Source organism: Pseudopipra pipra, chromosome 5 (assembly GCF_036250125.1).
Source record: "Pseudopipra pipra isolate bDixPip1 chromosome 5, bDixPip1.hap1, whole genome shotgun sequence".
Lineage (NCBI taxonomy): Eukaryota > Metazoa > Chordata > Aves > Passeriformes > Pipridae > Pseudopipra > Pseudopipra pipra.
In genome coordinates, this window is record NC_087553.1 from 24,162,400 (window position 1) to 24,184,390 (window position 21,991).

The 21,991-nt window shown below is 48.9% G+C and overlaps 2 protein-coding genes across 10 annotated transcripts in view; one reads left to right on the forward strand and one right to left on the reverse strand.

Moving 5' to 3' along the window:
* The first annotated feature begins 75 nt into the window (after positions 1 to 75).
* On the forward strand, positions 76 to 3,714 carry MAFF (MAF bZIP transcription factor F). 4 transcript variants are annotated; one of them, XM_064655088.1, is made up of 3 exons: positions 76 to 363; positions 1,564 to 1,617; positions 1,699 to 3,714. In XM_064655088.1, the coding sequence occupies exons 1-3, from the start codon at positions 343 to 345 to the stop codon at positions 2,110 to 2,112; spliced, it is 489 nt and encodes a 162-aa protein (XP_064511158.1). In that variant the 5' UTR covers positions 76 to 342; the 3' UTR covers positions 2,113 to 3,714. The 4 variants fall into 4 exon arrangements, with proteins under 4 accessions (XP_064511158.1, XP_064511157.1, XP_064511160.1 ...); XM_064655087.1 differs by having other exon boundaries at positions 329 to 447; XM_064655090.1 differs by lacking the exon at positions 76 to 363 and adding an exon at positions 636 to 867.
* Positions 3,602 to 21,991, reverse strand: part of TMEM184B (transmembrane protein 184B) — a 32,036-nt gene continuing 13,646 nt past the window's right edge. For 2 of the 6 annotated variants that reach the window (XM_064655079.1, XM_064655080.1), the window contains exons 3-11: positions 19,957 to 19,977; positions 19,685 to 19,850; positions 16,310 to 16,400; positions 15,701 to 15,776; positions 12,513 to 12,604; positions 12,050 to 12,219; positions 9,917 to 10,111; positions 9,018 to 9,041; positions 4,692 to 7,984 (exon numbers count right to left, since the gene is read on the reverse strand). In XM_064655079.1, coding sequence (XP_064511149.1) covers positions 7,743 to 7,984; positions 9,018 to 9,041; positions 9,917 to 10,111; positions 12,050 to 12,219; positions 12,513 to 12,604; positions 15,701 to 15,776; positions 16,310 to 16,400; positions 19,685 to 19,850; positions 19,957 to 19,977 — 1,077 coding nt within the window. In that variant the 3' untranslated portion in view covers positions 4,692 to 7,742. Of the gene's footprint in view, positions 3,819 to 4,691; positions 7,985 to 9,017; positions 9,042 to 9,916; positions 10,112 to 12,049; positions 12,220 to 12,512; positions 12,605 to 15,700; positions 15,777 to 16,309; positions 16,401 to 19,684; positions 19,851 to 19,956; positions 19,978 to 21,991 lie in introns of those variants that run through there. The other 4 variants (XM_064655084.1, XM_064655082.1, XM_064655081.1 and 1 more) reach the window with 4 other exon arrangements.

Here is a 21,991-nt window from a genome sequence, read left to right on the forward strand (position 1 = left end):
GGAGGGCGGAAGGGCGGGAGGCGCCATCTTTGTGAGGGGTGGGACGGCAGGGGCGGAGCCGCGCCCCTTAAAGCGGCAGTGGCCCATTGCGGTGCGGCATTCTGCGCCCGGCATGGCCGTTCACCGGGCGTGCGTAGTCCTCGAATTAGGGTTATAACCGGCGCCGTTGGAGCTTGGCTCCGTTCGTAACGCGACGTGTTTAATACGCTGGCAGTGCGCCACGAGGGCGGTCACGCTGGGGCTCTCTTGGGGCAGCGGCCGCTTTAAGAGCAGCGTCCGCCCAGCGCGGCGGCGGCGGGCAGGGGGCGCGGCGGGGTGACGTCACCGCATGACTGTGTTTTTATGAATGAAAAGAATCCGCGGGTGAGTAATCGTGGGGAGCGGGGCTGGAGCCGCCGCCCGACGCCCCGACCGGCACCGGCCCCGCGGCACCGCCGCAGCCGCCAGGTGAGCGCCAGCCGGGCGGCCTCCCTGCTCCCCGCTCCGCTTCTCCCCCTGCGGGGCGGCCGGGACAGGGGGGCGGCGGGGTCCGGCACCGGCTGGAGGCCGCTCTGCCTACGCCGAGGGCGGGGACCGGGGCTGGGGCTGGGACGGGATCGGACGGGTTGGGGGGGTGGGGGTGTCCGCGCTCGGTGCCGTCCGCGCTTTCTTCCCAAGTCCTAGCCACCGCCCTGGGGGGATCTGCTGCCGCTCCCCCGGCTCCGGCGGCGGCTCCCCGGCCCGGATTGCATCAGCTTCCAGCCGCCCCGGCTCCACCTTCCCCGCCGCCCCCCTCCAGCCCCTCATCCCTCGCGGGGCGTTCCCTGCCCTGCCCCGGCCCCACTCGCCCCTCCGAGGGCTCCCCTGACGAGGACGGAGCTCCCCGAGGTGGGGAAAGGCTCCTGGGCTGCAGCCTGGGGTCCCGAACCCCTTCCCACTTTCCGAGCCCCGGGACGGGGAGGAACCGGACACCGACGAGGGACAGGCGCTGCTTCGGTGACTTTCTCTCTGTGCTGCTGAATCACGGGGAGGGCACTTCTCGCCCGCCCACCTGCGTGGCCCCGACCCTTCGTCTCCCGAGCGTGTGGATGCCCGACCCCTTGGGCCGGGAGCCGCGGTGCCCTCGCCCGCCGGGCCACAGGGGTGGAGGGGCGGCACCTCCGCGCGGGTCCCGGCTGGGTGGCCTCGTCACGGTGTCACTCCGTGGGTCTGCTACTTTTACTTTCCCTTCAACCTCTAGCGGATCCCTCCCGGGCTTCCTCCCCGCGGGGAAGCCTTGGCGTCCCAGCAGCCGGCTGGGGCGTTTTGGGTCCCCTGGGCAGAGCAGCATCCCCACCATCTCGGGATGGGATGAAGGAGGGATGGGAAGTCCCGCCTTCCTCTATTATTATTATTGCTTGCAGTCATCGTTGCTATTAATATTATTACTACGTACTTTTTTTAAACGAGTGGAATGAGTCACACGGCCCGGGGTGGGGGGGCATGTGGGCAGTGGGCAGGGGACCAGCAGGGCCGGTGTCCTCTGTTCCGTGGTGAGGGCCATGGGGCTGGCTGTAACCAGCTTCTCTCCTGGCTGCTCAACAGGGCCAGCGTGAGGGAACCATGGCTGCAGACGGGCTCTCCAGTAAGGCCTTGAAGGTGAGTGCCAGTGGGAACAGGGGGTTGGGAGGCAGGGGGCTGGTTTGGGGTGCCTCAGGCAACCACCCCTCTCTCCGGCAGGTGAAGCGGGAGCTGGGGGAAAACACGCCACTGCTGTCGGATGAGGAGCTGATGGGGCTCTCAGTGCGGGAGCTCAACCACCACCTGCGGGGCCTCTCCAAGGAGGAGGTGGCGAGGCTGAAGCAGCGCCGTCGGACGCTGAAGAACCGGGGTTACGCTGCCAGCTGTCGGGTGAAGCGCGTCTGCCAGAAGGAAGAGCTGCAGAAACAGAAGATGGAGCTGGAGTGGGAGGTGGACAAGCTGGCCCGGGAGAACGCTGCCATGCGCCTGGAGCTCGACACTCTCCGTGGCAAGTACGAGGCCCTGCAGGGCTTCGCCCGCACTGTGGCCACTCATGGGCCCACTGCCAAGGTGGCCACCGCCAGTGTCATCACCATCGTCAAGTCCGGCACCAACCAGGCTGCCTACTCCTAGTGCTGGCCTCCGTCCCCCGGCTGGGCACAGACCTCCCCGGGGCGCCTTCCCCCATGAATTGCCTTCCAAGCCCTTCCTCAGCCTCCTCCCTGCTGGGACTTGTACCCAAAATCCTCCTTCTCCTCTCCCTTGACCTCCAGCTCCCCCAGGTGGGGAGGGCTGCTGCAGTGTGGGTGCTGGAGTAGAGGACATGACCCCACTGATGGCCCCGACAGCCCCCTCCCCTCCTGGAGGTGCAGACAGGAGAGAGCAAACCCACACAGGAAGCAGTGGGGAAGTATCCCATGGCTCCAAGCTGGCGGGAAAACACCAGGTGCCTCCTTTTAGGGAGAGGGTATGGGAGAGCTGAATGCAGGCCAGGCAGTCCCAGGAGCCAGAGAGGGAAAGGAGGGGAGAGAGGTTTTGCAGTGCAGGGGAAGAAGGCATAAGAGAGGGATATGAGCATTGGGCACACAACTTGGACCATGACTGGAGCAGGGAGGGAGGTGGCAGCATGGCTGGAGTCTCTGGGGATGGAGATGGCGAGGGAAGGTTGGTAGGTCAAGGCGGCAGAGAAAGTGGCTGCAGGTTGATGTCTGGTACGGGTGAATGGAATGGGAAAGCACTGTGGCAGCTTGTGGTGCAGGGGGACCCCAGAGGTGACAGTGATTCAGGGTCCCTTGGGCAGGAGAGAGCTGGGGGACATGAGTGGGTCAGCCCAGGCTGTTTTCCACAAAGGGGAGAAGCAGTGGTGCTGTTTTATCTTTCCCTATCACGCACATCCTTCACGCCTCTTCCTGCTGACGGGACACTCAGCCTGGCTGGGTGTCTCTGAAATGCAGCAGCACTGGCAGGAAGGAAGCGGAGGCAGCTGGAGCAGAGATAAACACTGTTTTGCTCAGCACAGGCCAGCTTGTACGGCCCCACCAAGTGCTCCCCAGTGCCCCACCGCCTACAAAGCCCATGGAAAGGTGCTTCTGGCCCTTGAGAGACAGCTGCGGAGGCAGAGAGAGGGGTGGAGGTGCAGGAGGTGGGAAGGAGGGACAGAGAGCTCCTGGGAGTTGCCTAGCAGGCAGGTAGGCTCCTCCCTTTGGTTTTCCTCCAGCTTGGACACTGGTGTGGGACAACGGGCTCTTCGGCAGGCTGAAATGCTGGGGAAGAGCCGGGTTTGCAAAATAAGGGCAGCAAGGGGGAAGGTAGAGGTAGACCTGTCTTGGCATCTGCTGCTGTGGATGATTCCCCTGCCCCTCCGTTCTGCCCCTGCCTGGGTATTGCCACGCCAGCCACCCTTGGCTGCAGCCTCCATCCCTCCCCAGAGAGAGGTGCCTGCCACTCATGGACGGGCACTGTGGTGAGCATCCCCCCACCCCAACTCCCCTTGGGTTTATTTATTGCACGAACATAAGTTATTTTCACGTCCTCTTTGCCATTCCGCCTCTTGGCACAGCCAGGATGTTGGTACAGAGCCGTACTTTATATTTTATATATGCAAATCACATTTTATCTTATACTTATATAGAGCAAAAAAAAACTTATTTATTTTCTGACTTACAGTATGTGTCCTACCCGACTTCTCTGTATTTTGTAGACTTTACAAATAAAGCAAGGTCTTTTTTTTCCACAGGGAGAGTGTGTTTAGTCGTTCTTGAACTTGGGACAGAGCTGTGTTTCAGTGAGACCAGATTTTCTAGCTTCCTGTAGCTTTGCTGCAGGACGTGTTCAAGAACCTGCCCAAAAAATGAGATGGGGGACCACTCATGACTCTTTAGAATAAGACAGATTTATAGTCCCTGAAAGAAGGGCTTGGAAAGCAAGCTTAATGCTGAACATCACTCCCCAAATCACTGCAGGAGCAGTTCAGCTGTGCTCAATAAAGATTTTCCTAGGAAAAATAATGCTTTTCACTAGAAAAATTCCCTCTGGGCTGCCCTTAGACTGGATGCAGGAGGAGAGGCAGGTGCAATCAGGGCAGCTCTGCCCAAAATCTTTCCTGCCAAGTGACCTCACTGCCTGACTCAGGAACAGCAAGTAGGAAAGGAGCGAGCTTGTCTCTGTGGATGGCAGAAGGGGAAGGAAATGTTGCAGGCACCTTACCCAGAGTTGAAGCCTGACATCCTTGTGTGGAAAACCGCCTTTCCTCAGAGCTGAGGTGGAAGTGATGAGCATGTTCCCCTGATGCCCGGGTAGGCCTGGTCCCCAGCAGGTTGCAGCACTCAGGATGTTTTGGGGTTTTAACATTCCCCTTCCCTCTGTCACTTTCTGCCCCGGCCCCAAGGCTGCTCATGGAAGAAAAGCCCAGAGTCACTGTTTGTATGGGCCCATGTCAGAGAGCAGCCCCCTCTCTCCCACAGGTGTTTCTCACTGAGCACCTAAGGTAGGATTCATTTCTACAGGTTTTTGACACATGCCTTGAGCCATAAGTGGTGTCTCAGCCCAGAGTGCTGCAGTAATGCTGCTCCATCAGCTCCTACAGACACCTGGACCTTTCCTTCTAAGGACAAAACATCCCAACCCACCAAGCATCAGTCCCTGCATTGAGCAAAAGCTTAAAATCAGCTCAGAGAAGTCACCCAGACAACACCACACAGAGGCAGTTTAAGTACAATCTATATTATCTCTATATTTTTTATTTGTCATCATATTTGCTCATTTCTGCGGAGTATAACGTCACAAAGACCAAAATAGAGAGAGCGGCTTGTCGCTGAGCTCACATCAGTTAAACACAATAGGTACAAAACTAGGTGACTCTGTCTTATTTATCATACTTTTTTTTTTCAGTCATTTATATACAAAGAACTACTCTATATGGAAAAATAATAAACAAATCCCATGGGTATGTTACATGGTAAACAAAAAGGAAGGAAGGAAGAAGAGCGGAAGCAGGTGAGGGAGAGCAGCTCCAAGGGCCTACTCCTGGAACTGACACATTTCTTGGGGCCCTGGGCTACCATGAGCAGACCTGCAAGACCACAGATACCTTGGCCTTCTTGGTTTCAAGCTCTGAATCTTATATTTGCTCCTCCAAGCCAGAGCGGCTTCAGAGCCAATCCTTGCTCTGGCACTTGCCTGTCGGGAGGGAGAGCAGCAAGTTCTGTGCTGGATGATTTTGTGTGGTGTTAAAAAATATATATGTATATAAAATTATAAAGCAGGGCAGCTGGCTGTTGTTTGGGCACTAGTTCTTCATCAGGCTTCTCTGAAGGCAGCTGGTGCGAAAGGATTATATTGAAACCACTACATAAAGGATGCTTTGAGAATATCCAGATCCTCTGCACAGCATATATATGCAGGAGACATTTCAAAGTAAGTTCTAAGAAACGCTTCTCCAAGCCTGGACCACCTTCATGCTCAATGAGGCAGTAACTGAGATTTTGGATTTCGGCCACCCAAATGCAACAAAGATTGGGAACAGTCACCAAGTGGGCGACTGGGACATCATCAAGACCTGCAAATGCAAAGAAAGGGGAGGGTAGGATCATGTCCTACACCCTACTTTCCTAAGAGAGAGGGCAACTTTAACATAAGTACCTCATGTTTAAAGGACTATTAATCAAAGCCACATAGGACAGAAGGAAAGCCCATTCAATCTTCAGCCCTGCTTTCCAGGCAGCTTATGCATGAGGAAGTTTTACACCAAGCCCACACAAAGCCTGGCATAGCGTATTTGCATGTCCATTTAAGCAGACACAGACTTAGGAAAAGCAGTAACTAACAGCATGGCATCGCAGGATGTGTGCAAATGGGGAAATCCAACAGCACAGAAGCTGCTGGATCCAATGATCCTGCCTCCAGCTCCCTCAACAGTCAGCACTGTTGCTCCCACCTGATTCACCATCCCCCCAGACACAAGTACAGAAGGAGACATTGTCCTTAAGCCCTTCCTTTATCTTATTCTCACAGCAGGGAGCAAAACTGCCTCTCCTTAAGCCCTTTTGCCCAGCTTGGGCAGGGGTGCTGAGGAAATGAGAAGCTCTTCACTCACTGTCACTCCTGAGACACTGAACAAACAAGCAGATGGATTAGGAAACAAGTGGAGAGGTAACCTGAAGGCAGTAAACCAGCCTCCAGTGCTCCTAGCAGAGTAACGAGGGGCAGTGTGGAACCACACAGGTCTGCTGATGGCAGGGAAGGCAAGTGGGAGAGGAACGGAGAAACTACAGCCGAGAAGAACACAGCAGCTCGCTCCAATCTCTCAGTTTTGCTTCCTGCTTGCAGGTAGGAGCATCTGATCTGTAGCACTTGAGCATGCTGCCCACTCTTCCCCTAGATAATTTTAAGTAAGCAAGAGGCATTTTCTGGTCCCTGGATAGATCTACAGAGGGATCACTTCTGTTGTGGCTCTACTAAGTACCCATGGGCCCATCCGAAAACCAACAGTAGCAAGGGAAAGCTTCTCCCACTTTCATAGATGCCGGTTCCACCCTTGATAGCACTGAGTTGCAGCAGGGTCTGTGAAGTGTGCAGCAGCAGCAGCAACTGCTGCCTGGGAGAATAAAAGGGACAATTTCGACCAGCCAGGTCATGTCAGGTTTCAAGTCTGCTCCAGTTTGGCCCAGAACAGCTATGGAGATAAAAAACAAAGGAGTGTGCAACATTCCTTTCTGAATATTCCAGCCTAAGAGCAAAATTTGTGCAGCTCACAGGGAAAGTCAGTGATAAAAAGCATGGGGAGAGATACTTGTGAGAGACGAGGACCTGCTCTGGCAGCTACCTGATGCAACCCACACCTTTAAGAGGGGCAGTTGTGATGCTGGGGGACAGGAAACAAAAACAAAAAACTGGTTTTGTGTTTACATATCTTCCCTTCCCAAAGAGGAGTGAAGGGGCCAGAGCTCTATAAACTTCCACTGCCTATCACGGGCAGTCCTCCATCTTCTTCGCAGGAGACAGGCTCCAGGGAGGCTTCTAGCCACAGGAACACAAGGGAGATGGGAAGCTTGGACACTTAGTGATTAGAAAACTCCATCCTTGTGAGAAAGCAATTCCATCCCCACTGAGCCTCAACAAGCATCAGCTTTGATGGTGATCACGGGATGTAGGGAGCCAAAGAAGAGGAAAAAAGTCCTGTCCTTTTCCCCCTCGCTCACTCAAGTGACTCTGACTCCAGGGCTCAAAACAAGGTGCTCGGGAGGGTGGGGGCAGATATTCCTTACTTAGCATTAAAGGCAATGGCTATATAGACCAGTCTCTGGTCTGATCCTCAGGAATGCTTATCACTGCATCCCAATCCCATTTCCCAAGGATCACAGAGATGTTAGTACCAGAGAGTTGGGGAGAAAAAATACAAAGGAGTCAGGTTGTCCTGTTGGAAAAAAAAAACAAAAACATTTTTGGCCACAACTCCAGGCTCTGGCCAGTGACGCTCCACACCAAGCAGGGCAGGTGTGGGAAGCCAGAGCTCCAAACCCTGGAGCTTTGCTTCAATTAATTTGATTGCTGCTGTAAGGAATGGGCTCGAGAATAGAGTCCTGGCCATTCCACCACCTCCACGCTGCTCATCATGTCCGTACCCACAAAAGCTAATGGGAAGTGCCCACACTTCTGCAATCTGTACTCTCTAGGAAGTGATATGACTTGTGTGTTTCTGCTTTAATAAATTATAAAAAAAAAAAAGGGAGGAAATTGACAGCCTGTGCTGGCAGTTTCCCCTCCTAGAATTCATCGTCAGAGCTCAGCAAGAGGGTCTTCTCGTTATCACGGGCGCCGGAGCAGCTGTGGGAGCGCGAGATAACGTGACTGCCATTGCGCCAGGGTGGACCGTGCTCCAGCGTTGACTGCTGGGTGTACTGCTGGTAGGCTGGGGAGAAGTTGTGGATCGCATCTTGGACAATGTCATGAGGGTTCATGGTCTCCTTGAGGCTGCTGGAGATGCTCTTCATGGGAGCACAGCGACCTGTTTGGGTAAGACAGGGAGGGACAAGTGAGGAACACTGCTGCCTTCCCCCATGGCCCTGAACGTGAAGGTAAGGAGAACAGGGAACATGCAATCCTAGGTCCTGCAGACGGTATGTTACAGACTTCCTTAAGCAGCTGCTGAGGAAATGCCACACAAATGGCTTTACCAGTGGTGCTCCTAAATTCGGATGCTGTTAGCCAACTGAATCCACCTCAGCACTAAATGGGGTACACACCATGAGAATGGGACATACCCACAGTGACAATCTCCACTACATGCTACCAGTGCTGGCTTGAATGTGCAATGAAGACAGTCAGGGAGGGAGGTACTCCTGTAAAGGGTTTCAGAAGACAAAAACTAAGGAAATTCTAAAAATTCTAGGAGAAATGTCATTTGCCATTCCCACTCAGTGAAAATTACACTGCTGGATGGTATCAAAATGTCCACAGGAAAGAGACCATACAAGTGGGAAAGCAGCACAAAGGAGGGAAAGGAGGGGAACAGGCAGTATTAGAGGCAGAACCACCCCTTGTGTAGAGCGTGTCACAGTGATACCACGAAGGAAGCAATAGCTGGAGATTGTCCCACTCAAGTGCTGAGCACAGAGGAAGGCAGCATCCCCTTCTAGGAAATGCCATTTCTCATGGGTTTTAGGTTCCATTTCCAGTGTGAGTTTCTGGCTCTGCTCAAACCTGGGGATGAGCTCCCCAGAGAAGCAAAGTATGATGATCATCTTGGGCAATTACAAAAGTGAGGGGAGGCTGGGATGAGAGCACAAACCAGCTCCTTTGAGCCTGCACAGCTGACAGGAACACTCTGCAGCTGCGTGTTACTCCACTGCCCACACAGCCATTTTACTACTTATAATCCAGACGACCCTAAAGCAGCTGTGTGAGGCAGCAGAGTTACAGACCTACAAGGAAGGGGGAACAAGGGACAGGACAGGCTGTAGGCAAGCTGGGAATCAGGAGAGAACAGCATCTCAGCTAAAAGCCAACTGAGACAAACACACAAAGCATGCTGTACCTACCGTATGGCCCATATGATGGAACAGCTGCATCAGGGACCAGTGGCCAAAGAAGGGAGAGATAAAAGGAAGAGGAGAGAGAGAGACAGAGACAGAGAGAAAGAGGAAATAACAAGAACTGAACAAGGCCCACCACCGAAACATTCCCCACTTGTACTTGCCAGCAGTTTACCCTTTCATCACCCACAGATCTCATCTCTCCCCACTCCAACAACTCTCCTTCCAAAACCTCTGGGGCTGGCTGGGATGGAGAGGTCATCTACAGGCTGCTATCTTCCCACACCTCATCACAGATCTCCCCTAGCAGGAAAGAACCCCTTTATTTGGAAAACACTGAATGTACATGCATAGACTGGGCACAAAAACCCCCTTTTCCCAGAGATAACATCCACCTTCCTCTTCCGTAGAATAAGACTTCTAGCAGCCCAGCCCTCACAGAGTCATTACAGGGAGATCCTCCTCCTCCATGACAAACATATTGCCAAAGCAGAGTCTCATCTTCCCAAGCCAGATTCAAAACAGAGCCTGTTTTAGGCCCCGTCCCTCTTGCCTTCAGTCTGTTGCACAACCTGGAGCAATGGAGTTCCCCTTTGGTGAGACAGGAAGAAGGACAAACCCACTCCACCAAAACGATGCAACTTCTTGCAGCCCTCAGGTCTGCAACAAGCTGTTGTGGGTGGTATACTGGGGAACTGAAAAGGGAACAGTGCAATTCAGGCAAGGTTTCTGCCCTGCAGAGCTGTTGCACAATGAATCTGTTCAGACACCGCAGAGGAGGGGATGTGACATTTTCCAAGCATTCAGGTTGGGAGTCATATCAGTGTGTTGGTTGCCTGAGGGACCAGTCTCCACCCAGTCTCACTACCAAAGAGACAAGCCATATGCACTGGCATACTTCCTACCTTGGGCATCAATTCTCTTGTCCACATACACCTTGTATGTGAAGGCATGGCGCAGGGCAATGGCTGCAAAGAACATCTCCACACAAATGATGAAGTCTTGATACCCAGCAGCTACTGTGCCTTCACCCACAGACACACTAGCAGAGTGGATTTTGGGGATGGCACCACACTTTTCCAAGATGGCCAACAGCATCCCTAAACAAAGCAACAAGCTCATGTAAATGTACAGAAAACATGATTGCATGGTAACTGTCAAGAATAGCTGTTTGTGCTGTATGTCCTAGATGCAACCCCACAACACAGGAGCTACAAACAGAGCAGGCTACGTACACCCACCTACAGCCACTTGTACAACAGAGAAAAGAGGAATAAAATGAGATAAATATGCTTAAGCAAAGCATGTTCAAACACTGACCCTATTCTGTTCTCAACTGCTGCATAAACTGTGAAACTAAGTGCTGCAGGACTTATTCAAGTCCAAAACAGTAAAAGCAGTCAGGTATTTCTGCAAGCACTCCTGTGATCTGTGTTGTCCTAAAATAGGTTCTTTCACATGGTGTGCAATCCACACACACAGTCAATGTATTTGATTTATTTACAGTTCTGTGCAGAAAGGGGTACTGGGTGGTAAAGCCACAAAACCAGCACAATGACTACCAAAACTCACCGTTTATACATTTTAGCAAACAAAGTAATTAATGTTCCTTGGCTACAAGTTTCCTAGTTCTCTTATTAATTAGTATTTTATCTTCTATTTGTTATCAATTGTCTCACTTCTCATACCAATTAGTCTTCATGCTCAGTCTTTCTTTTCTTTCAAGTCAGTGGGTTTTTTGGGTCGGTGGTCATGATCTCCCCCTGCCAGAATTACCTTTTACCCAGTCAGAGCTGATTCAACACAGTTGCTGAGTTATCTTAGTTTCTTCCTTATCTTGGGGGTTCTGCCTACTGACCTGGGTGCCCGTTAATTCTACATTCTTTGTGTCCCCTGTCAGTGGTACATCCTTCTTCCCAAGCTTTGTTAACCTCCCCCTAGGTCTGAGATCTGAAACACACACATCGAGCCTGAAACCTTAACAAGGTAATTCTACAGACAAGTAATTTGTCTTTCTAACACCTGGACATCAGTTAGAGCTTGTTAGCTGCTCTCTGTTTCATAGATTAAATCTCTTTTCTTTTTGATTAGACTTGAAAGTATACAAAGATCAAACATCAAAGAACATCCCTAAGAAAATTTTTACATATTCCACATTGTGCAACATCAGCACTTTGACTAGCTAGAGCAAAAATTCAAGTAACAGAATTTTTCATTTAAGCATATGGTATTTTTGACAAACCACTGCAAGAAAAAGGTTTTTCCCTGTACAAAACCATGGTGGCCAAAGAATTCCAAAGAAGACAAAGTATGTGACCAAATGGCTCAAGATGATAAAACAGATGCTTATTAGTTTGTCCATAGACAGGGAGGACGGGCCATACTCCAACAGCCTAAATTCCACCCAAGTTCCTACTCAATTAGTCTTTGAAGTGCAACTCAGTAAACCTAAGTAGGGCACTGAACAGGGAAATGCTTAGAGCCAATTAGTAAGAGGCACTAAGCTTAGGTGGAATTTCAACTTTCCGAATGTGCCTCTGCGTCATGCGCATGAATTCTGAATGTCTTGCTCAGCGGTGGGTCTGTGGCAGCACACACCGCATTCAGCCAGCTTGCTGCTTCACATAAATCACAGACATACCATTAAAATTTTATTTATAGAGCACTAAAAAAAGTACTAAAAATTTTTAGATGTGCCGCTTTAATCAATAAAATGGCAGCATGAGATAAAATGCTGGCAGATTGTGCTTTATGACTGTTCCAGGAATGCAAAGGACTCTTCACCCTATCAGCTGATTTTGCCAGGTAGATATGCGTGTGCACACACACACACAGTAATAGTGAGGATTCAGGAGCATAGAAACAAAATGAAAATGAGCAAAACAGGTTTCCCAGAGAAAAGCAGTGAATGACTATAAAACAAATAGAATAAAGAAATACATTCTGTCTATTCATCGACATCTGCTCTATTAACTCTAGTGTCTGAGGCCCTGCAGAGAGCTCTTTGTGCCTACCAAGGGAAGGGAAAAGCAGCTCACCTTGCCAGAAGGACAGGAAGATGACAGACTTCACCATGAAGAACTTGAGGACTGGGCTATAGGGACTGAGTAGCTCACGTGTGGCGAAGTAGAAAAGGAAGAGGGCATACAGTGCCAGGCTGACAGAGATGTTGTAGATGATCGTCACATAGAGGTAGCCACTGGTCACACTGAAAAGAGAAGATATATGAATGCCTGAAACTTCAGCATGATCTTTTCCCCTTGCCACTGTCACTGGGGAGTTCAAAGAGTCCATTTCCTTCCTGCCTCCCTGTCCCATTCCCTCCCCCAAAACTAGGTAGAAAAAACCTGAAACTAAGAGGGCTACCTCTGCCCTCTTTTCTCATGTGCATCAGCCCATGTTGTCCCATCTTTTCCCATGGCCCAGCACACACACGGACAATATGCAAAGCCAGGCAGAGAATGGGCAGCCAAGTCTTGCACGCCAGACAAATAAACTTACTCAAAGTCACCATCCTGGTACTTGCCAAAGGCCTGAAGGATGACTGTGCTGATTGCCATGAGGGGCTTCACCACACAGAACTGCAGGGTAGCCTACAGGAATGAGAAAGGAAGAATGATAAGGCAGGAGGTGCAAGGGGCCAAGTCCCCAAACCAGCATCACGATGTAGTGTCCACTAGGACAACTCAGCAAGGCAACACAGTCCAGCCCCAACAAGGAGTCTGATCCTGCCACTTCCTAATCAATTGTGCTTGATGACTGCAACACTCAAAAGGAGATACAGGAGATTCAGAAGCAGTATGTGTGCTATCTACTTGTCCAGAATGGGAAAAAAACCATCTCTGTAGGGTTGCTTCTAGAAGCTGCTCAGGTCCTCTCTTCCAGAGCTGCTTTTCACAGGCTGTGCTGCAGCACATTTATGCATGGCAACTGTATGAAAAACAAAAAATCCCACACTGTGCTATGGTATGGACACAGCAAGTTTAACAGAGGCATACTGGGGAAGGAAAGCAAACTCCAATCCATAGTTGTCATAGTTAGGCAAGAAGGTCCCCTGGATCAGAGGGGAACTTAGTTCTCTGAGGAGGAACTTTTGACAGCTGCCACGATATTCAGGTGTTTTGTATACACAGAGATGTATGTTGACAGACAGAAGTTAAGACCTGTTCTGCTGTCATCCATGTGACCTTTACTGAATCTCCCCAAAGATTCTGTGGCACTTGGGATCAACTCTATCCATTCTGCCAGTATAAACCACTGCTCCTATTGGAACAAATGTTCTCTGAAAGCCACCCCATTCTTCAACTTTCTGGTGAACTTCAAAGTCCTAAGAGAGTGAAGGTTTCTGACCCTAAAAATGTTTCCCTGAAAAGATACGATCCATGTCTCCCTGAAGGAGGCTGGAAGAGCCTTGGCAGGTGCTGACCTGTGCACATGTGGGGAGGGCTATGTAAAGAAAGAAGGCAAAACCAAACAGTAATAATTGCTTTGGATACGATGCAATTTGTTAGTGGTCATAAGACTTCAAGGAGATTAAAAACCCCAGCACATGCCAGTTAGTGAGTCACTGTAAATATGTGAACTGGAAAAGGTCAAGCTAATTGGTAAACAACTCCATCCTCTGAGCTTCCCCTTCTTCCGATCTGGGATGTTTTAACCATTTCCCTGCAATCCAAACCACCACGTACTATTTTTAGTTGCTTCCCTAGAAGATGCTACAGCATATGGGAAGCACATGGATGGTGTGTGACCCATGTGTGAGGGTCATCAGACACAGGCCCAGTAAAGAATCTTAATTAAGACATACTAAAGGAAACAAGCTGTTTGGATTTTACGCTGCAGCCACCACACTGCTGGAGGGCCACAGGCAACACAGGCAGACTTGCTGACCCAAACCAGGCACCTGCTTGAGAAAAGCTTTTAGTGGAGGTGAAGATGGAAAGAAGGAATGGTTTTAGTAGAGATTCCTTCAGGATGAAAGGGGCTGGAAAGAGCAGAAAATGAGCAGGTGGGGTGGGAGGCAACAGAAGTGCTGGAGATGCTGAGAACAAGGCTAAAAAGGGCAAGGTGTTCCTTCCAGCACGTTCCTCCCCCTGATCATCATGATGATGGATACTGCCTAGATCAGTACTGACACATGCTCTGTTGCTCTTTTGCACCAGCTTTCCCACGAATTTGCCTTGAGGGGTCTTCCTTGGCAATCCTGAAAGTCTAGAAGCACCAGAAAGTGAGTCTTGGTATCAACAATTTCTCACCAAGCCAAAAAGGACAGAAGTATTTAAACATCCATTTGCAAGACATCTCCCTCACAGCCTCCACAGCAGTCTTAGCAGTTAGCAAAGGGCAGGCCTGACTAGAAGAAATGCTGCTAGATAGCAGCAAGGGAAAAGCAAATTATCCACCTTAGCCAGAGTTACCAAATGAGCTAGGATTTGTGGAGGCCAGCAGAAAAAACACACCTCCTCCTCCCCAAAGAATGCTTCTAGTCTTCACTGTGATGAACAAACTTTCCAAACACGGCCATCGCCAAACCCATGTGGCAATAATTGCCAGAGGCTGTGGGACATGAGAAACAAGAGGTCTAAGGGAAATTATTTCTCCAGCACTCATTCACCTTTCATGGGTGTTACATTTGCTTATGACATCTTTGAAAGGTAAAAGTTAACATTAGAAGCACAAAGAATAGGTAATGCAGTGAATCCACCATAGGGTGTCCAAATGAAACCCAAGAGAAACAGGTGAAGCAGCATAATGGGTGCAGAGTAGAAAATAAAGTATCGGGAAAAATCCAGGAAAGCCATAAGGACAAAATATGGGGCAGGGACAAACAGAACAGAAAAGCAAAAGATGTCATCCTTTGGAAATGGTCACTTGTGCTGCACTGGATATTACTGAGACGGCATTTTACCTTTGATATTTCTGCATATTGCTAAAACACAGAAGACAGGTCATGACGTACAGGAAAAGCCAGGGCAAAGATCTAGACCCAGTGACTGGAATTACAATGACCTAAGCCTCTTCAAAGAACCAGACCTGCTTCACACTGTCTCCAAAGAAACCCTGTGCGTTCATTTCAGCAAGTGAGCAAAGACTTGACATTCACCTGCTGTTCGGTGACAGCCAGAGGTGACTGACCTGGGATGAGCAGACAAGGGCTGTATTGAGGTTTAGATCTCCCTCGCTCCCGCCCTCCCACTCGACGTACCCAGTTCAGCACAGACAGACACACATGATGAGCAATACTCAGTTCCTCCTACAAAGCAATGTGTCATGCTTAACCTCCACCCCCTCCTCAACTCCAAACCACAACAGCAGCTCTGGGAATTCAGGAGGCTGTTACACAACTGAGGTGTCTGCGACACAACACAGACATCAGTTTCTTACAGTTGGGATCTCTGCAATCCAGAAAGGGAAATGTTTCTTCTCAGGGTTAACATCAGTTCCAGGAGATAACTTGCATCTTTTGCTAAGGCTGTCCTGATGCAGGGTTGAGTAGAAAACATTAAAATCATTCTAAACAAAAGAGCCCTGAAACTCCTCTTCTCAGCAGTCTGCAGGCCTCTCAAAATGCTATTATAATCCCCCTCAAAGGAGTGCTCATCTCAGAAGTTCAGCAGCAAAAGGCACCATTGCCACCCACACACACTTCATTCATTTCTGCAGGATGGCACAGTCCCTCCAGCCCATACCTGTTTGCAGAACCTCAGGAATCCAATCGAATAGGTCTTTCCCCACAGGCAGCAAGTTCCATACACACAGCTGGACCTGAAAGAGCCAACACAAGATGACAGGGTTCACAAGCAAGATCTGGGCTGGAGTGCAAGATTCCTACCCTCTTTATCTATCTCTCTGTAGCAAAGTTGCAGGGCTGGTGCTTCCTCCAACCATAATTAAAGTTACAGCCATACTCTCTTTCAGAGAAATGTCTAAAACAACATCCTGACTATACACTTCAATTATATTTTTCCTTTAACGGAGTAGCATGGGGAGAAACACAGATCCCAAAGGAAGCACAATCAACTAAAGATAGAAAAGATTTAAAGGAGAAGGAAATAAAAAAATAAACAAATGAGTAGGCAGGTGTCCAGAAAAGCTGTGTATCAGTCCAGCTTGCCTAAGAGGATGTGATCACCCTGATCTGTCTCAGACCAGGGTATTGGTAAATCATCACCATCCACACTGTCCAGTCTCAGCAGACATTTGCCACATGACACAGTTTTTCAGGGCAGGGATAAGAGGAAAAGTGGATGGGTTCAGAAGGAGGATAGCGTCATGCTGTAAGCACAATAAATACTCACTCAATTGGTTTTCCTCTGATCTCAGACATGATGGAGCTCTCCCCTCCCAAGTACTCATAGCATAGGCTGAGAAAGTTGTATATTACAAAGGCTGCAAAGACATCAATCAGAGTAAAATGACAACCAACTTCAAAACAGGTGCAAGGACCAAGAGTACAGGCAACAGACCAAACATTAGCAGGGACTGCTTATGCAGCACCTTCCCCTTCAAAGCACTCCAGATTATTTTCACTGCATTTATCATTCTACCTCAGCACTCACAAGACTATCTGAACTGGAGCCTGGCCATGGTCCCACGCCAGTTCCATGACTCATGCCAAAAGGGTCACAGAACCATTTAAAACTGTAGTCAGTCTCTGTATTACTTGGCATCTGTAAGATGCCATTCTTTACAGGGTTCCTGTGTATTATTCTAGGACATTACGCTGGTACTAAATAATCTGGGAGAGATATGGTTAATGGATCAGATATATGTTATCTCCTGTATTTAACCTTCTAGCTGATGAACACAGTTTCTCTCTGCCAGGTAACCAGACTACAGATATAAAAGCTGGAGAAACAGAGGGGTTTTAGTGAAACGCTGTTTTCATGTTTAGTGGAGATTTTTGAAAAACAGACTGTGCTTCATTTCCTCTGAATGATGAAATTTCTTGTCTACTGAATAAACTTCTCCTTGGCCCACTTTGCCTTCCCCAGCAACATGCCTTCTTGACAGCGAACAGCCTTCTTGAACTGACCATTAATAGTTTGTCCCATTTCAGTTCTCCACAACTGCAGATGTATTTCCTTTTCATGGGATCCAAACCCACTTTAATGCATGGAGTAAGCCTGCATGTGCCCTGTCTGATACTCTCTCGACTTGTTAAAATCGCTGTTGGACCCTCAAAGTTGTGAGATTTCTTAGGGCAAGGACTGTACTACTGAGTGTGTTACATACAGCCCTGGGGCAAAAGGACAGACCAGATGACCTTTCTTTCAACATTGTTTTCCACGGTCATCTGTACTCGGACATTCCCTGGAATGACAACACCCAAATCCTGCTTTTTGCCTCAAACAATTTGGGATAGAAACAGAAGTCTCGAGGAACTCCGAAATAAGAACAGAAGCCTAATAACATACAGCACAGAGACGCTGATCTCCTCAAGCAGCCGGTTATTAGACCTGAGGTCAATTTTTCCACACAGATGAACTTCTGAAGTCAGACATCAACTCTAATTCTTCTACAAGCATCCAAACTATGCCCTGGCAAAGAGGTACTCAACACTTCCCAAAATTCTCATAGTCTCAAAACATTGTATTTATGGCTTGTAGATGTGTCTAGCTGGCAAGAATGCTATGGCACCTAAAAGCAAATGGTATACCTGCTTCTACGTATGTAATTGGTATACTGTTACTCCACCTGTAATCGTTATTATTGAACAAAGTTCACACAGTAACTACTTTACCAAAGCTTTAATTAGGAGACAAAACACCAACCACGGAAAACTCATTTAAATAACTGTGGTAACCCCTTTTGCCTTCAATTTTCCTGCAACTTAGTTGACAGTTCCCAGTACCCAGAGGAAGAAAAGCTGAGCTTTTCCTATTGTCCTCCAGTGACCCCTGCCCTCTGATGTGGTCATTACAATACCAGGCCATTCCACAAGCACTAGGGAAGAGATGACATCAGAGGAAGAAGACAAAACAAAACAAAAGGAATAAAAGGGAGGGAGAAATATCTGCCTGTCCCTCCCGAAAAGAAGTAAGTGCTAGCGATCAAAACTCATCACATCAGCAAAAGAACACTTCTCCCATTCCTGATCCACAGTCATTAGATGATATCGACGTAAAAGAAAAAAAAAATCTACTTGTGTCAGTGTTACTGACACTCAGGTTTGTACAGAAACAGTCACAGGAAAGAGCAACACCAAAACACTATGAAATGTAGTCTACATATGGCTCAAGACAGCTTTCAAAATTTATCAGTAGAGTCTTCTCCCCCCATTCCCTAATAGACCTCCTCCCCACCTCACAACCTAAAACCTTCTCAGTAAAAGAAAGGATAAGGTGGATGTCAAGGGAGGGAATAGAACAAAAAGGCTGTTTTGAAGTGATCCCCAGAAAAAGTGAGGGACAGAACCTGCTTTTCAAAGGTGCTTTCACCTCCACCTGTAGTTTTCACACAGGCCAATGCACCGAGGTGAACTCTGGCGCATGGGCTGCCTCCTGAGCAGATGCTCAAATGTTTGCAAACTCCCTGAGCAAGCAAGGCAGAGGGACACTGGCTGTTGCTAGGAGAGGAGTTTCCCAGAGTAGCAGGCTTCCTGCTAGACCTACACACGCACAGGGCAGGGAAACTATAAAACCAGGCCCAAACAAAGATGCCTCCTGCATCACGTGTGCACGTTTGCCATCTGCTGCTGCATCTCAGAGCGTTGTTGTGGATGTGAGGAGGGCCTGCTGGTCCCTTCAGCTGATTAACTTGATCACATGGCCAGGGGCACCTCTCTGCAATGCAGATCTCACCAAAATAACTGTACCAATGAGTTATGATTTAATGAGGGGATGGTGATAAATTGTCCTCAAAAATACACTGCTTGAGTGCAGTCTCTCCTGCCGGGTGGGTAGAGGCTTCTTTCAGGATAAGATCAGGAGGGAAGTTAAGGTAGCATTTACTGGAGAGTAACCGCTTCCCTCACATACAGCATTAGTGGTATTATGTTATCTGCAGCAGATAACCAAAACCAAGGCATTGGTAACTCATCCTGAACATGGTATCCTCTCTCCTGCAGGACCCCGAAGCACTACACCTGACCGGCCTCAGCATGTGGCGGCTGTGCTACCCTGTGCAAGCACACAAGTGGCCACAGGATGGGACCAGAAGAATACATTGCTGACACACTGCACCAGCAAAACAGGACAAAGCAAGTGTTTGGCTGCTGAGTAGGTGCTGTCAGAACAGCCAGGAGCTAAGCAACACCTCGCTTTCTAACACCCAGATACGATCAGATTCTTTGGCTTTAGACCTTCCTGAAACAAAGGACCCAAGAAAACCATAAACTTGGTCTTTACAGAACACTGTAAAGGAAAGGTTCAACACATCCTGTCCTGCTCAAAGGCCAATGAGGAAGAGGGTCAGGGTGGACGGGGCTTTGAGCAAAGCTGTCCCAGCCCATGGCAGGGGTGCTGCACTAGATTATCTTTACAGGTCCTTTCTGACCCAAACCATCCTTTGATTCTATGATTTTCAGTCACTAAGCAAGCCATGGTCATCCAGTTAGGCACACCACAAAACTTTGCTTCAGTAGGTGACAGTGATGCTTTCTCCATGTTCTCAACCAGAAACAAAGTTCTCTCAGGGCAGAGACTTCCCACCTCTGTCTGACCCCTCCTTACCTTCATAGCAGTCCCGCACTGTGCCAAAGTAAACATAGTACTGGTCATTGGTGAAGAACAGGAGACTGAGCCATGAGTCAAAGGCATAAATGGGCACAATGAAGAGGATCCGAACGATGTAGCGCTGTTCGTTTGGGCAGCTATAGCAGCGGAGATGCATGTAGATCTGAGAGGACGGAGAGGGGAGACCAGGATCAGCGGAATATGGAGTAGAGAGGGAAAGTAGAACTGGAGAGTCAATTAGACCAGGAAAAACAAATTCAGTAAATCACCTCTTGATTGCCTCCAGCAGCCTCAAGGTGATGAACATAAAAGAAAAAATAAATCACTGTTATCATATGACACTGATATAGCAACCCTTGGTTTGCAGAGAGGGGGAAGGAGAAGGAAAAGGAAATGGAGGCATTTCTAACCTAGTTTCTTATAGGGAATTAATTTACTGTTACATTACCTCGCCCACATTCTTTTGTTCACATCTTTTTTCCAGTTATCAGTCCTACCTTCCTGCTATCCTCTTTTAAGTACCTAAGATTCACACCACTGCAGGCTGCTTTTCTCTGAAGAGGGAAGGTGCATGCGCTTAAGCACATGCTCTTTGTGAACACACTCACTCTCTGAAAGCAGTTTTGGATGCTTTCACCTGAAACAACCTAAGAGAGCCCTTCAGAGCACAGTCAAAAAGCTGATAAGCCACAGCCTATATGCTCAAAAAGTGTCATTCTGCACATTGGTGACAGCACAGCCACAAACTGACAGCCATCAAGGGAGCGCTGAGGTCATGCAACGTGCTCAAAGGAACCACAGAGCCACAGCGTTTGTTTTGTCTGACTGTTTGCACACATGCCAATCCCCCTAAGTCACGGGCTGGGGGAGCACAGCGTCCCCACCTTACTTGCTCCCACCCCCCACAGTTTGTTAGCCATGATTAAATCCCACACCTAAGATGCTTTTTCACAGAATACCCACCTCCTGAAAAAGGCATTGACCACAACCACACCCTGAAGATAAGTACAGCTCCTGCAATGGCCTAATAACACGGGCCAGAGCTTCAGTGTAAGTTGTGGGTACGCTCTGTTGACCATGGAGTCAGCAGAGGCAAAGCCTCTGAATGGCAATTCTCATCGAGCTGCTGCCCCAACTGCTGGAATTAGTAACAGCTAGTTTATTACATACGTGCCTCATGACTGACTGATTCTGCTGCCTGAAGAGGCACAAGTGTTTGTTTGAAGCTTCACCCTGCATTTGGGGATGTTGTGAGGATTCTGCAGGATCTAACAAAACATACGCTGATGATCTCACCTTTCCCTCATAAGGGAGAGGGGCTTGTCTCTCTCTCCCCAGCAGTCTGTTGCTTATCCCTCCCTGCCTCTTGGCCAGATCTGGTCAAAATCGACTGAAGGGCTCAAAAATACTTCTGTTTCCTCTCCCTAACCCATGAGGAGCTCACAAAAACCTCATTTCCTGGGGAGAACAGGTTGAAAATAAACTAACAAACCTTAGGGATATTTTTGCCCTTTGACAATCCCAGTGACACATCTCACCCAGCACAGGGACAGCTGATACCGGAGTTCAGATGACTCTAAGCTTTGCCCTTGGGATGTCAAAAGAGCCCTGTGATCCATGTGCCTACGAGAGCACAGGAGCTGCTGCCGTGTGAGAGGACAACAGCACATTTCAATCAACAGTGTCTCTGTGGCACTGACCTCCATCAGTTTCTTTGGAGAAGGACATTAATGCCTAACTGTGCAATGCTATACTGCGGAGGAAAATTTCTTCCTACCTTCAGTAGGCAATCAATTTGACAGCAGGATCCATGGCACTTGCAATTGTTACTCAAGGTGGTGAAACTGCAGGTGTTACTCTTATTCATCTGTGACTAATGTTTTAACTCCACTAGCCCCTGTACTCCATCAATAGGCTGTAATTTTCTAGATTCTAGTCATCACTCTGGAATCTATGATCCAACAGGTACAAAACACAGGTTGATAAATAACAGGGCTCGTGTTTCCCTACTGTGGTTTTTAGTTCACATGACAACTGCATGAAAGGGAGGTACAGAACAGGATGCAGGGTTTGACTTGTTCTGGCTCCCAGGACAACTGGCCCAGAAAGCGGGGAGAAGAGAAAAATCAAAATAAAACATTTCCTGCTACTCCTTTCCGCAGTGGAGTTCAGCCTTTGGAATCCACTGGCACAGGAGATCAAAGGAAGAATGTCAAACAACAGGTGACTACAAACTTTTAGCCAACAGCTGACACAATAACAAAATGGCTGGATTCAGATACAAGACCTGTGAAAGGGTGGCCT